Below are 14,507 nucleotides of genomic sequence, written 5' to 3'. Positions count from 1 at the left end.
TTGCGAGTAGTTCTTTCCTGAGACACCAGACGACGCCACTCGGTCATGTTTATTAGGCCAGCATGAAACAAGGAAGTTTTTCTTTTTTCTTCGAGCATGATGGCAGACATGTCACCGCCCCGTTATAAAGGGGACGCTCATAGCATCCATCCATCCATCCAGAAAAAGGGAGAAAAATGTGCTTTTCACAGTCGCAGCATGCGGTGGCGAAGAGCCTGCACCTGTTGCAACTAATCCATTCTTTTAGGAGTGCAGCTGTTGCTATAAGCTCCTTTGGGATAATGCAAATGTGCCTGACGACCCCCCCCCCCCCTTCCTTTCTCCAAGAAAAAAAGACGCGCAGCCCAGAGAGCCTTTGTACTCCCGTTCAACTGTCCAGAAAAGAGGTGCCCCCTCACTCTCGTGAAGGGTAGCCCAGACCATGCGCACGTGTATAGTTATTAGAGATGTCCCCGCTATCACCACTTTTGATTCGACTGTAAAAGTAGTGCGCGCATGTGCCGCTTGACCTCATACATATGACCCTACATTCAGAAGCTCCCCAGAAAGCCTTCGTTGAAAAGGTCTATAGGAGGGACACGCTTGAGCGCGTCTATGTATTCTGTGAACGCCTCATTTTCTAGCTGTTTATGGCCGCCGATAATGAGACGGTAAATAAGAGCTACGTCGAGCGCTTTGGTCAGTAAGGGGTGCTTATAAAATATCCCATGATTTACATGAGCAAACAGATTATTGCTAAATTTAGTTCTTGTAGCCGGCGCCTTATTTGTGCGCCAACATCTCCTTACATCATGTCAATAAAAAAAAGTTCTTGTAGAGGTTATTAGTTCATATGGCGTAAATTTTGCACGTGTTGTCTAACTATTTGGCACTGTCCAACCTTTATTTCTGCTACCTCTCTGCTAGATGGGTTGCCGTGCACTGCAACAACCAAATGGTAATCACATGAGTGATTTTCGAGGGTACGTGAGATAGTTAACGTGGGGCCTAAGTGTGAGGGGCAGATCACGTGGGAAGTCGGAAACAGGCAATCGAGCATTGATTATTGTCTCATGACAGAAGGAATATATGACAAACTTAGAGAGATGAGAATAGACGAGGAAGGCATTAACAGCTTGGGTAGTGATCATAAACGCATAATATTACAAAAGGGATATAAAAACTGAAAATAAGAACATAGAATCTAAGTTTGGCAGCTTGTATCTAAATGACAAACAAATAACAACATAGCCGCAAGAGTCGAGGAAAAAGTAGACGAACTACCAGGCAAAGACTGCAAGTATAGTGAGCTGCTACATGTAATCACGAAAGAAATGGAAATAGAGAAGAAAACTATTTGTTGGAAAGGAAAGGAAAAAAGCCAAAAAGTTGGTGGAACAAAGATATCCGGGCAGCGATCGAGATGCGACGTCAGGCATCACGGGAGCACAGACAGGCAAAAAAGGAGAAGCGGTCACAGGACGAAGTCAACCAAACATGGGAAATATATTTAGAGCAAAAATCCATTGTGCAGAAATTAGTCGAGGCAAAAATTAAAGGTGAAAGTGAACGCTGGAAGACAGAGATTCGCGAAAAGAAGAAGTCCGCGCCTAGGATATTTTGGAGCCACCTAAAAGCGCTAGGTAGGAAGTCTGTCACAATGCAACAATGTTTGGTAGATGAAGGAGGAAATCAATTGGAAGGGCATGAAGCGCTAGGTTACATCCGAAAGATAACAGCCGATTCGTTTAAAAAGGTCACCCAGGGGATTCCCCCGGTGAGTAAAAGTACGCAAAGGAGTGCAACTGACGAAGATGTAGTACTAGAGAATTTCAATTGGAAGAAGGCCGAAGGAAAAATTCCTAAGCGCACTACTCCGGGCTCAGATGGGGTTCCCGTCAGCCTCATTAACGAACTCGGACATAACACCAAAGCACTGCTGAAAGCCGTAGAAAAGTGCTTAGGAGAGGGAAATACCAGACAGTTGGCGAAATAGTAAAATGAACTTAATCTATAAAGGCAGGGGAGAAAAGGATAACATTCGCTCGTATAGACCGCTAACCATTACATCGGTGCTATACAGGTTGGCGATGAAGGCAGTAAAGTTAAAAATAGAAGCGTGGGTAGAACAAAATGATATTTTGGAAGAACTTCAGAATGGATTTCGAATCGACAGGCGGTTAGACGATAATCTGTTTGTTCTTACCCAGTGTATAGAAATATCGAAAATAGAAAACAGGCCCTTATACGTAGCTTATCTAGATATCACCGGGCGTATGACAGCGTTAATCAGAAAATTTTGTGGATATATTGAAAGAAGTGGGCATAGGGGACGACTGTATACAGCTTTTGAGGGAAATATACCGAGAAAATACAGTTTGTATAGAATGGGAAGGAATAAGTAGCAAGGACAGCGTTGAAATTAGCAAGGGGCTGAGACAGGATGTCCTTTGTCCCCGCTGTTATTCATGCTGTACATGGTGAGGATGGAAAAAGCGCTAGAAGGTAGCAAAATTGGATTTAATTTGTCGCACAAACAGGTCGGCACGATGGTTGAGCAGAAGCTTCCAGGTCTATTTTATGCTGATGATATGGTCTTATTTGCGGACAGTCAAGATGATATACAGCGACTGGCAGATATATGCGGAAGGGAATGTGAGGCTCTAGGACTAGGATTTAGTGCAACAAAATGTAGATTGATGGTATTCAATGATCACGAAGACCGTGCGGTCTTCATACAGGGCAAAAAAAAAAAAAATATATATATATATATATATATATACAGAGTGTAAGCGAGTACAAGTACTCGGAGTATGGGTAAATGAGGGGGATAGATATGGAGGTACAAGAGAAGGCATCGGTAGCAAAGGGAAAGAGGAATGCTGCAATTATGAAGCACAGAGCTTTATGGGGATACAATAGGTACGAGGTGCTTCGAGGGCTGTGGAAGGGTGTGATGGTCCCGGGGCTTACATTTGGGAACTCAGTGGTGTGCATGAAGTCAGAGGTGCTATCAGGAATGGATGTAAATCAAAGGACGGTGGGCCGCCTCGCGTTGGGCGCTCACGGGAAGACGACAATGGGGGTGTAAAGGGTGATATGGGATGGACAGGCTTTGAAGTGACGGAAGCTCAGAGCAAAGTGAGATTCGAAGAGAGGCTGAGGAAAATGAAGAAGAGTAGATGGGCAGAGAAGGTTTTCAGGTATTTGTATAGAAAAAACGTTGACACGCAGTGGAAAAAAAGAACTAGGAGGCTCACCAGTAAATATACGGCTAGCAGTGCGGGCGATATGGCAACAAGGAGCATTAAGCGGAAGGTCAGAGAGGCGGAGAGGACTTATTGGATGACAGCGATGGAAAAGAAGCCGGCTCTGAGTAACTACCGAAAGGGAAAAAAACGAAATAAGGAGGGAAAGGTTTTATGATAATTCAAGGGGAAGCGCTTTACTGTTTGAAGCAAGGTCGGGCTGCCTTAGAACGCGTAGTTATAAAGCGAGATTCAGTAACGAAGAAGAACAATGTACATGCTGCGGGGGAACTAAAGAAACGATGGAACATGTACTGATTGAATGTGGCGTTATTCACCCAGGTATACGTGTGGGCACGAGTCTACAGGAAGCTTGGGTTTTAGGGACAACAATGAAAAGCTGAACACGTCCGCGATAGAAATAAGTAACAGACGGTTAGAGTATTGGTGGCAGAAAGGTAGAGATAAAGTACAAAAATAAATAATGTGGAAAAATAAGGTCACTCTGCCTTAAGAGGCAGAGAGATGGACCGTGAATTTATAATTTTCGGTATAATAATATAGATTTAATCAATTTGGATAAGGTATTAGGCCAACATAAAACAAGGAAGGTTTTTTTTTTTCTTTTTTTTTTTCTTCGAGCCTGGTGGCGGACATGTCACCGGCCCGTTATTAAAGGGACACTAAAGGCAAATATTAAGTCGACGTTGATTGTTGAAATAGCGGTCCAGAAACCTCGTAGTGCTGCTTTTGTGCCAAGGAAGTGCTTATTTTGAAATAAAATCACGTTTTTAGTGGTCCGCATCGCGTTAGCGCGCTTCAAATCTCCCGCCTGAAAATACGACTCTCATACGTCACTGCTGCCGTGCCCAACGTTGCCCGCTTTTACTGCGCGGCCGCCGACACTAGTAGCAGCCGAGCGGAAGTAGCGGAACCCACAGTAGCAACAACGGCGCTGCGGCAAAGACTTGCTCGGATGGGCACATTCAAAGCCGTCACCAAGTTGCGGTTGGTCTCGTAATCCTCAGTACGAAAGTGCAGCGAGCACACACGCAGAGGTTTTCACTGTTTAGCACACTGGCGCAATGGCATGACACTAAGCCACTTCGAGCGTAAGGGTTCATTCCGCGGCACCCAGTGAAAAGACACACCGGTTTCCTTGCTGCAGCACTGGCGTTGTGCACCATTCGGGCATCCGGCAATATCACACGCATGCGGCATTTTGTCGAACTTTCTGTCAGAGCGACTTTCACGAGCGCGCAAAACACGCACGCAGTACGCGATCCCGAAACTACCACTGAGACGGGCGAGGCACAGTTCGGCGAAAACGGAACCTTTGAACCACGCGCGCCGTTCCCCATGGCAACGCCACGGAGGTTTTGTTTTCCATGAATCAAGCGGAAACGAACAAACAGCATTTTATTACGTCTTTTGATGCTCGGAATGTTCTTTTTTTTACTGCTGCTAGTTTGATTACGAGTGATTTATTGTAGGCCGACTTCCCTACGTCATCGGGATCACTTCGAAAATGTCCCACTCGTGGCGCTCATCATGTGATACATTTAGCTTAATTTCTCGGTAAGTAGGGCACTGCTGTTGATAATATTGCCGTTTTAGAAGTTGTCATACATTGGGCTTTCACTCTGACATAAATTGTTATTTGCCTTTAGTGTCCCTTTAAGGGGACGCTCATAGCATCCATTCATCCATCCATCCATCCAGTTTTAATTGTTTTTCTGCTAATCCTATCGCTTCACCGGCGTCACGTGAAATAGTCAAACACACATAAACTGCGAAGCACTCGGCACTTCACCGCGTGGTTTCCGGAAAGCAGGTATTGTCATACGAGCCTTAAGAATATGAGGAGGCAAGGTCAAGTTCTTTGTGTCTTCAAATAGGCCTCCCAAGCTCGGCCAGGGGGCGCTGCGTCGCACGCGTTTCGCCGCCTTTCTAGCAAAAACCGGTCGCTCCCCTCTCCGCGCCTGCCTTTTGACTGCGCTGTCTCAGCACGTTCCCGCACCCTGCACGCGCTGTTCTCTGCTCGCCGTGCACGTGCAGCTTCACGTGTCGCTTCCTCTGAAGGTTTAGAAAGATCCCAGAGATGGAAAAAACGTTTTCACGGTGGGAATCTCACCAGAGGAGGACGGTTACGTTGCTTGTTGGGCGAGTTGGAACGAGTCAGTCATAACGTAGTTCAGCGCAAAAAACAGGCAACAGACGAGTGAGAGGACAAAGACACAGCGCATTCTTCCAACTAAAGTTTATTGGATTGGAACGCATGTATATATACACGCAGGGAAAGCAAGAAAAGATAAAAGAAAAAAAACAGGAAGTAAGAACCGAAAGGTGAAAAGAAGAAAAGTGCCGATAAGTCACACACGTGTGCCAACAACGCCCCCCTTCCCATGACTCGCCAAAAACAAAAGCTCTTTGTCAGAAAGATGCAAGGAAGGCATGCTTACGCAAGCGTCCCCAGACCGTTCAATTTCCTCAGCTTCCATGATTTCCCTCACCCTTTGGTCCCGACTGCGTGCAAGGACCGCAGTGTTTTCAAAGAGGGGCCTACACTCACAATCCCGCACGTGGATGCCGAGGTGCCCCGATACTGTGAAGCACTGTGAGGCTCCGTGAGCACTACTACAGCGTTCAACGACAGTATCGGGGCACCTCGGCATCCACGTGCGGGATTGTGAGTGTAGGCCCCTCTTTGATAACACTGCGGTCCTTGCACGCAGTCGGGACCAAAGGGTCAGGGAAATCATCGAGGCTGAGGAAATTAAACGGTCTGGGGACGCATGCGTAAGCATGCCTTCTTTGCATCTTTCTGACAAAGAGCTTTTGTTTTTGGCGAGTCACGGGAAGGGGGGCGGTGTTGGCACACGTGTGTGACTTATCGGCACTTTTCTTCTTTTCACCTTTCGGTTCTTACTTCCTGTTTTTTTTCTTTTATCTTTTCTTGCTTTCCCTGCGTGTATATATACATGCGTTCCAATCCAATAAACTTTAGTTGGAAGAATGCGCTGTGTCCTTGTCCTCTCACTCGTCTGTTGCCTGTTTTTTGCGCTGAACTACGTTATGAGGACGGTTGATCGACCGCCTTTTCGGGACCGAGCAGGTCGTCAAGGGCGATGCTGTTTGTGCGAGCGCTACGTGCGTGCCGATGCTGAACGGGCACATTTCTTTGACATGTTCTGTAATTATGTTACCGGTAAAAAGCACATTCGTTGCGGCAGTCGTGTCTACTCGGAGCTGTCAGCAAACATCTAGCACGCTTTCGAGTGCGTTTTCTATTGATAACTTTTCGATCGCAGGGATGTCAAGTTTGTCGTGCGGCTTTAAATTCATTATGAGCTCAGTGTGAAGAGCATAAATTTACATCTGTCCTGTTGAGTCACTGGCTGCACCGCAATGCGCAGTGTTCAGCTTCGTGGGAGTTTCACTTTTGCCGAGCTTTGCATCGAATGATAACAACGTCGGATCGCAAGTTTAATGTCACCTTGGATTTTTTGACAGCTGCCTTTGACAGCATAATGATACGCGCAAAAAAAAAAAAATTCATGCCCACTTTGACCATGCATGTTTCTTGCAGAGGCGTGTTTCATTTCGAATAATATCGACGCCTGATCACGCACCGTGTTCGCTTATTCTAACGTCGCTTTGGTTGTTTCGACAGCTGGCTTGGTCAGCATCATACTATACGGGGGCGTAGCCAGGGAGGGGGGGGGGGGGGTTCAAACACTCCCCGAAAGTTTTCAATTTTGCTTGGGTATATGTACACGCACACATACAAACGCACGCACGAACATAAAGTATGGTTGGACCCCCCCCCCCCCCCCCCCGAAAAAAATTTCTCGCTACGCCCCTGATACTATACAATACCCACTGGGATTACGCATGTTTATGATTATGCCGAGATTTGTGCCCAATGATAACCGCATCTGAATTCGCGAAGCCATCGAAAATTTAATTGCCGCCTTGGTGGGGGACTTCGGATTAATTTCGGCCACCTGGGGTTATTAAACGTGTACGTAAATCTAAGTACGCCGTTGTTACTGCATTTCGCTCCCATCGAAATGCAGCTGCCGTATGCGTGAATCGAACCCATGACCACGATCTTAGCAGCGCAACACTTCAGCCTGCTAAGCAATCACGGCGTGTCGCATGCAAGTCCAATATAAACGCTCAGTGCAAACATGCAGCTTAATTCTGTTTACAGGGAGCGCGACGGGAAATGTACCGCAATCAGCTGAATTAAACACTTAGTACTCACGGTACGTTATTTAAACTGTGGTGTAATAAGCCCACATGCTCCGCTGCTGTCACAGTACAAATGGTTGACTCGGAAAGCCAGCGCGCAATCTCGAAACGTACAGCGGCTGTCTATTGTTGTAGCTTCGGTTCACAAACGCACTTCCCTTTCAAATGAGCACGATCATCGCGTTTCTCCCCGTTAATAGTTCGTAATACTGTGTACGACAAAAATTGCTTCAAGGTGACAAGACCGCGAAAGCATCGCGGCGAAGTGCCATAATCCACTCTTGACACCTCTGCTCCTCGCACTGCTTGCATTGGAAACGGTAGAACTTGACGGGCAGTTTTCGGCCCTTCGTCATTTTTAAACGTTTGTGACAGTTCACAATGCAGCAGGACTGCGTGCCTGCTTTCGAGTACGACGGCACCCATAACGTGAAAAATGCGAGCTAAGAGCCCCGAGGAGCACGTTCTCCGCGCGCGCAATGGGAAAACCAAGCAAGAGCGACCCGTCCGAGATATCGGAGATTTCCCCTCTCTCCGCTGGGGCGGTGGACGGCGCTGCGCAAACTTGAGCGTTGGAGGCCTATACACTTCTATACAGTCACCTGAGTACAAAGGCGGGTGAGCAACCAAGCACTTCCTGGAATCCTCGGCACAACAGCCTAACCTGCTGGCTATGCATTCATGATGTACAGTGCAACACGCTTTATTCCCTTCTTCCTTTCTCTCTCCCTCTCTTTTTTTTTTCAGCAGCCCTACGGGGTTACTGAGGCTATTGAGGCCTTTTGAAGGGCACTGAAGAAGTGGCGATGAAGAAGTCTGGAGAAATAATCCATCCGTGTTTTGACGGCTTAGTAATGCTTAGAGGCGCAACTTTTGACGAACGTTGGAACTGACGTAAAACAACTTGATATTTTCTTTCCCCAGATGGCGCCACCACCAAAAAAAAAAATGTTTGCGAGATATATTATTTCTTGAAAATCTTTTGTCCCAAGCACTGCTTCGTAAAGTTAGTGAGTACTGGTAATGACAAGACACTACACGGTCCTGCAAATGTGCAATACTTGTGAATTAGCCTGTAAAAGGAAAAAAAATGTAATTTGCACGAACCCGACCAGCAGAAAATGAGCTAAACTCACTGCTGTCCTACAAATTTTCTAATTAACTTGCGACAATTTTCTCTCCATAGAAACCTAAAGAAAGGCTTGCTGCTTAAATATTGAAGATTTAAGAGTTTAAGCTTGGATTGTTTTGTCCCTTCGTCGGTAATGCCTGACCAAGTAGAGCCGTAAATTGCCGTATTGAAGTAGTAATAATTCATGAACTGTTCATCAGAACACAAAGCAACTTCACGTAGTCACGTAGACATAAAGTACAATATAGCCTGGAAACCCATTAAATATTGTTGTTCTAGACAGAACAGAAAAAAAGTTATTTACTCATAAACTTCCATTGCTTTGTCCATTTTTATTAGCTCCTGCATCAATTTCTGATTGCTTTACTGGCAATATATCTTCATAGAAACCTTGCATAACGCTTCGTTAAAAGGCTCAGCAAATTTCATTTCGTTACGTTGAATAGTTTTGCCGCACTGGCAGTACAACGGAGGCTTGTACAGCAAAAAAAACGCTGTTTTTTGCTCAAACTCTTTTTATTGCCGTGAAATAACGCTCGAGACTATACCTGGCGACAACTTTCTGTGGCAGCACAGCTAAAGCTACGTGGGCGGAGCTTCTGCACATGTGTTACTACGCCAAGTAGTCCGTTCGCGGGCGATTTCGGTTTTGGTTTCGCGAGTGCATAAAACATGTCGTTTCCACACGAGTATTCATGGCTCATGATGTTATTTGGGAATTTATGCAGATAGTTTATTCACAGATGTAGTCGAAATCTACCACATGACTTGATATACTTAAGCATGCAGCAAAAATACCTGGAATCGTTGCTGAGCTCTTCTGTAAATCAAATTATATAACGCTAATGTGCTAGCGGTTCAAGTCCACGTGCAAAGCGAGCACCATTTAGTGTTTTTTACATTTTTTGGGGGGGAAAGCGATAGAATATTTTGCATTGCGAAGGAACGCACGACTCAGCTTTGTTAAAGCGGTCGGTTTTACTTTTCAAAGAAAAAAGAAAGCCACGGCCCAGCAGTAACTGCGCAATCGGAAATCTTACGCAAAGGCAACAAGCCATTTTCTTAATTTCGGTGCACACAGGGTCGACATCGTCGTTTTCCTACATTTGGAGACGCTGTAACTTTCTGGAGACGCTCACGTCATTTTGTCAGGGGACGCGAAGGCATCGACAGGCAGCAGATATCTTGGCCACGACCAGTCAGGAGCGGGCGTCTTACGTGTGTGGTTATACAAACGGGTGAAACGCGTTCCTTACTCCCGTGGTCAAGAATGCTTTTTTTACAAATTCAAAATCACGCTGTCAGTCGCATAATAGACATGAACGCGTCTGTTGCCGAGGCAAAGCTGTGCGTGGGTGATTTTGTCACCGTAAATCGCTCTCATAGAAAACGCCAAAACACCTCCCGCCGTAGACGCCGACGGGCACGGTGTTAGACGCAATCTTCGGTGCGACTGTATCAGTAATAGTAGGCAACCGAAATACCGACCATGTATGCAACGCATTTTATGAAATGGGCCACTTATTTTACGTACTGTTTCCAATCGCAGTTTTGCTTTCAAGCGGCTCTTCTTGCTGAAGACTTGAAGGTCACCGTCGTCACTGTCAAGGAAGCTATCGCGATGAGAGACCCACTTGCGATGGTGGTATCACTTGCACACTTCTTTCTCGGTGATAGTATGGGCAAATCAACAAAATAATTCACAACGCAACGCTGTCTTCGCTTCATTCTGGTCGATGAACACAGATCACCTAACGAACACGCCCTTATGCTCACTTGCAAGCTTCGATGTGCACCTGTTGCAGCCGAGCGACGCCATCGTTGTTGAGTGGGGACGGAAAACGTGAAACGGACACCAGAAAACCTGAAAACTCGAAAGAGCGAAAATCGCTAATCCTTTACGGGATTATCATTCTTACTTTCAACGCAAGCAATCTTGAACGTAATACCTATTTCTTTTCTTTTTATGTTTTCTTTTATCCTACGTATTCTACAAAAGCTAGCGTTCGCGGACTACATTCAGAAGCGGAGTAAAAAAGTTCGTGGTTCGGCTGCGTAGCCTTCGCTGTGCTGCCACAGAAAGTTGTCGCCAGGTATAGCTGTCATTAGAAAGCGGAGAACGTAAACTTTCTAATGCAATACAACTCATATTCGTCCATTCCGCAGAGCAAGCACAGTGTGCCAGTAAACAATGACTAAATGCTAAGCGGGTGCCGCCGGAGTGGGACCGCCACCTTTAATATATCAAAGTGCCTTGGGTTTCCTAAGAAGTGCTTGGCATTAAAAAGAAAGATCATTTTCGAGTAGCGTCTCCCGCGCTAAACTGACGATGAGTAATGCAATGCAGCTGTGCTGACGTCAACATAGGTGCATTGTGTACGCCCCTCCCACGAAACCTCCTCTCTCCAATGGGCGGCGCTTGTTCACACGGTTCCTGTATCACGGCCGGACTGTATAAAAGGGACACTTGGTAGCTAATGAGCAGACGTTTTGGGAGTTCGACTCGTTCAACACCGTAAGAAAGAAGTCCTCGAAAACATGAACTTCAGGAAATGCGTGCAAAAGCTGGGCGCTCATCTCTCCTGCTCAAAGCCTCGACACGGTGGCCTACGGATTAAGCCTGGGAAGGATGTAGCCGTCAGCAACGGTGAGTTTTCGTAGCAATTATGAGGAGCTTCAAATTTGTGTTCGTGCATGCAGACCCTCCGAGTTTCCTCAATTTCCGCATTGACCTTCATGGAGTGATATAGGGGAGGAAGCCAATATGTCCAGAAAGGCCTCGAGCAGCCTTTGACGGCAATGTGCATGCAGCGATGGTCAGCGCTGTATCCACCTTTTCTATAATGACTAAAAACATCGATATTGCCTTATTTTTTGGCTAGGAGCGGCAGAGAAGTTTGAGTGCATGCAGCTTGAGACATTTAAATTTGAATGATGACTACACCCTGAGACATTTTACGCTTTCGATTACTGCCGGTTTAGAGCCCATCGGCTAATGTGAAGGACATTGCTTCTCAATCTCCAGTGCTGAAATTTTTAGCATTTTTATTTTTATTGATTTGTTTTGTGAAATTGCGAGTATATGCACACTGCAACCTGACGCGTATGTGCAGAGAACCTCGACGCGGCGCGTAAGTACGTGGACGTCGTCATGCAGCGCCTTCGCCGCGACATCGTCATGCAAGGGGTCGGAATGGCCGATCTAAGAAGTCCGAACGACGACTGCTCCGCCTGGGAGCTGCACAGCGGCACGATCTCGGGCCTAGAAAGGATCAGCCACGACGGTAGACCTTGGCCGCTGAAGACGCCCTCGAACGATGTCGACGACGTCGGCTCACCGGAGCGCTACGACGTAGCCGCAGTAGTGCTGCTGCACGACGTCTGCTTCGAGGTGTTGTACGACTACACGAGCCATACGCTAGCGGTCTCCGGCAAAGTCTCCGGGAAAATTGGTATCGTGCGGCTCGACATGATCATTGGCCGTGAGTATGCGACCGAGCTTGTATAGTGCCGTACCATTAAGTTGAATGTTCCCTTAACGCGGAGGTGGATACCCATATTCGTCTCAATAGACTATACAAAACAATGCAGAAATTCAGAGCAGCGCGTATTAGGCCCGACATGATAACATTCTAGAACGTTAATCTGTCTGTGCAGGGTTTTCTTCTATGACACATCCATCGTTCGGCAATCAACGTAACCGCAAGAATGCTGGCTGATCCATTTGTCTGCAGATCATTCATTTGTCAGCTTAGAGTTAAGGTCAGCTCACCTGAACTTGGCTGATCCTGATACTGACCTTCTTCCGCTAAGTTAGATTGTAGATGCCTACAACCAAGATACACACAGCCCAACTGCAAAGGGCAAGAAGGTCTCCAACAGGAAAAATGTGCCTTTTTGTCAATTTGCTCGATTGTTTAGTAAATGACGTTAAAATGGGCAGTCTTTTTAAAACCAAATTTGTAATTAAATAAAGCTTTTTGGTGAGGTCTAGTAATTGTTTTCGTATTTCGCAAGGTCTAGCGCAAATTTACTGCAGATAAAATAAGCATGCTTCAGTTTCTCGACAACTTTCTGTACGGGATCGTTCTCCTATAGCTTCCCATACGCTATCACACTGTTATTAAGATACCAATACGCGCAAAATCTAATTATGAGAGATGGGCAACTTACAACTAATTTCTCTCCACACTTTCCTTTCTTGATTTTGTCAACAGACCCCCAGGGACCAGATGGCGCTCCTGAGGTCATCCTGTTCGAGGTGACGGAGTACACCCGCGTGGGGATTTCCAAGCAAAGCGTTGGTGTTCTCAACGAAAAAATAATCAACGAGGTCACCGAAAAAGTTGTGCACACCTGCATCGAGGACGCCATGTCTTACCGCGTCCTTCCCGTGCTCAACAGCGCGCTCAAGGTCACCCATATCCAAATTTCACCTAGTGGAATAAATGGTCCATCTCTGCAAAAGTGTCTGTAATATTTTTCTAGATTCATGGCACTGCTTTTAAGCCACAAAGTGTGAAAGTTTCCGGCCACAAGGCTCACCTCACATACACACATTATTGAACTTTCTTAGGAATAAGAGTGAAATGACTGCGCCCAAATAGATGCAAATCTCTTCTCAGCCGTCAACGTGTGGGTCGCACTGACTTATATTTGACAGCCAGTGCTGGCCAATGAGCATATGTGTTTAGAGTCATTTGCTCGCTTGCCTTGTGCTCTTAAGAATTATACCAGTTGTTGGACTCACTTCGATCTGCACGTTATGCTCCGATGCCATAGATATACAAAATAACTATTAAACTGAACCAGAAGTACTGATTTCTGCTCTTAAGGAATGCATTTTTTTTAACTGATAAAAAACGGAAGTAAGCGCTCCACTGGAAATGCTTGGCAGAGGAGCAAGAATGTGACTTGGTACTCGCTACTCTAAAGAAACGTCTGCATATGAAAATAAACATAGAATAGATAGAGGAAGTTAGTAAACTTAATATCTTATGCGGGCTAACCTAACAGTTAGTATCATGAAAAAAAAATGAAAAAAAGCTTAGTTGCAGACACTATTGCAGACACAAAATTGACAATGACGTACCCGCAAGAATTCACACTGACTGAGGTTTACTCAGGAACATTATGCACATTTGCGCCCTGACGATATAAGTCATCACTTTTAACGATGAAATCACCAATTTTAAACTCATAACAGAAGGCTTTCAGTATAGAAGCATATGTACATGAAATGTATACAGTATTCACTGCATAAAATTAGGATCAGACATAGATAATAACACGCTATTATATTTAGTGGTAGTGATCGATGGTTAGTAGTCAGGGATGATTTTGGAAGAAAATCTATGGAATCGAGTGACTAAAGGTGTCAAATGAAATGTTATGCAGGAGAAACATATTTTATCGTTTATTAGTGATCGTTATAGACAATTATCGAGTGTGCGTAGATGGTCAATAAATTAATAGGATGATATCATTGTTTTTGCATCAAATGAAATCATAGAGGGAGAGGCTGAATACATTAGAATGTTTTGCTAATTGGCAATTAATGACTCTGCAGCACAATTAAAATATTTATTTTTACAGCACAGCTGTTATGCCCACCCTTTGTCTGACCCGCGATGTACACAACCATCATCATGCCGGCGTGTTCAGCATAACTGTGCCTAGTTAAGCCAGGTGAATCATAGCTACTCCTAATTAAGCCTACTTGAGCAAGGCAAAGCCTAATTATCCAGACATAATTAGGTCATAGGCTAGTTAGCCATAATTAAGCCGAGTTGAGATTCTTGTTGCATAGTCCTGCCGCGCTCGGCAAGATGTGCCGAGCAAATGCTAATTAATACTAAATAATACCGAGCTAATTAGCATTAATTATGATA

General features: G+C 45.4%; 1 protein-coding gene across 1 annotated transcript; it reads left to right on the top strand.

The window, feature by feature from the left end:
• Window positions 1-11,111: 11,111 nt before the first annotated feature.
• LOC125758900 (uncharacterized) lies at window positions 11,112-13,093 on the top strand. Its single transcript, XM_049416672.1, has 3 exons — window positions 11,112-11,263; window positions 11,730-12,098; window positions 12,834-13,093. The coding sequence occupies exons 1-3, from the start codon at window positions 11,155-11,157 to the stop codon at window positions 13,091-13,093; spliced, it is 738 nt and encodes a 245-aa protein (XP_049272629.1). The 5' UTR covers window positions 11,112-11,154.
• The last annotated feature ends 1,414 nt before the right edge of the window (window positions 13,094-14,507 follow it).

Source organism: Rhipicephalus sanguineus, chromosome 6 (assembly GCF_013339695.2).
Source record: "Rhipicephalus sanguineus isolate Rsan-2018 chromosome 6, BIME_Rsan_1.4, whole genome shotgun sequence".
NCBI classification, from domain to species: domain Eukaryota; kingdom Metazoa; phylum Arthropoda; class Arachnida; order Ixodida; family Ixodidae; genus Rhipicephalus; species Rhipicephalus sanguineus.
Note: the sequence above shows the minus strand (reverse complement) of the source record. Positions and strands in the feature narration are given on the sequence as shown.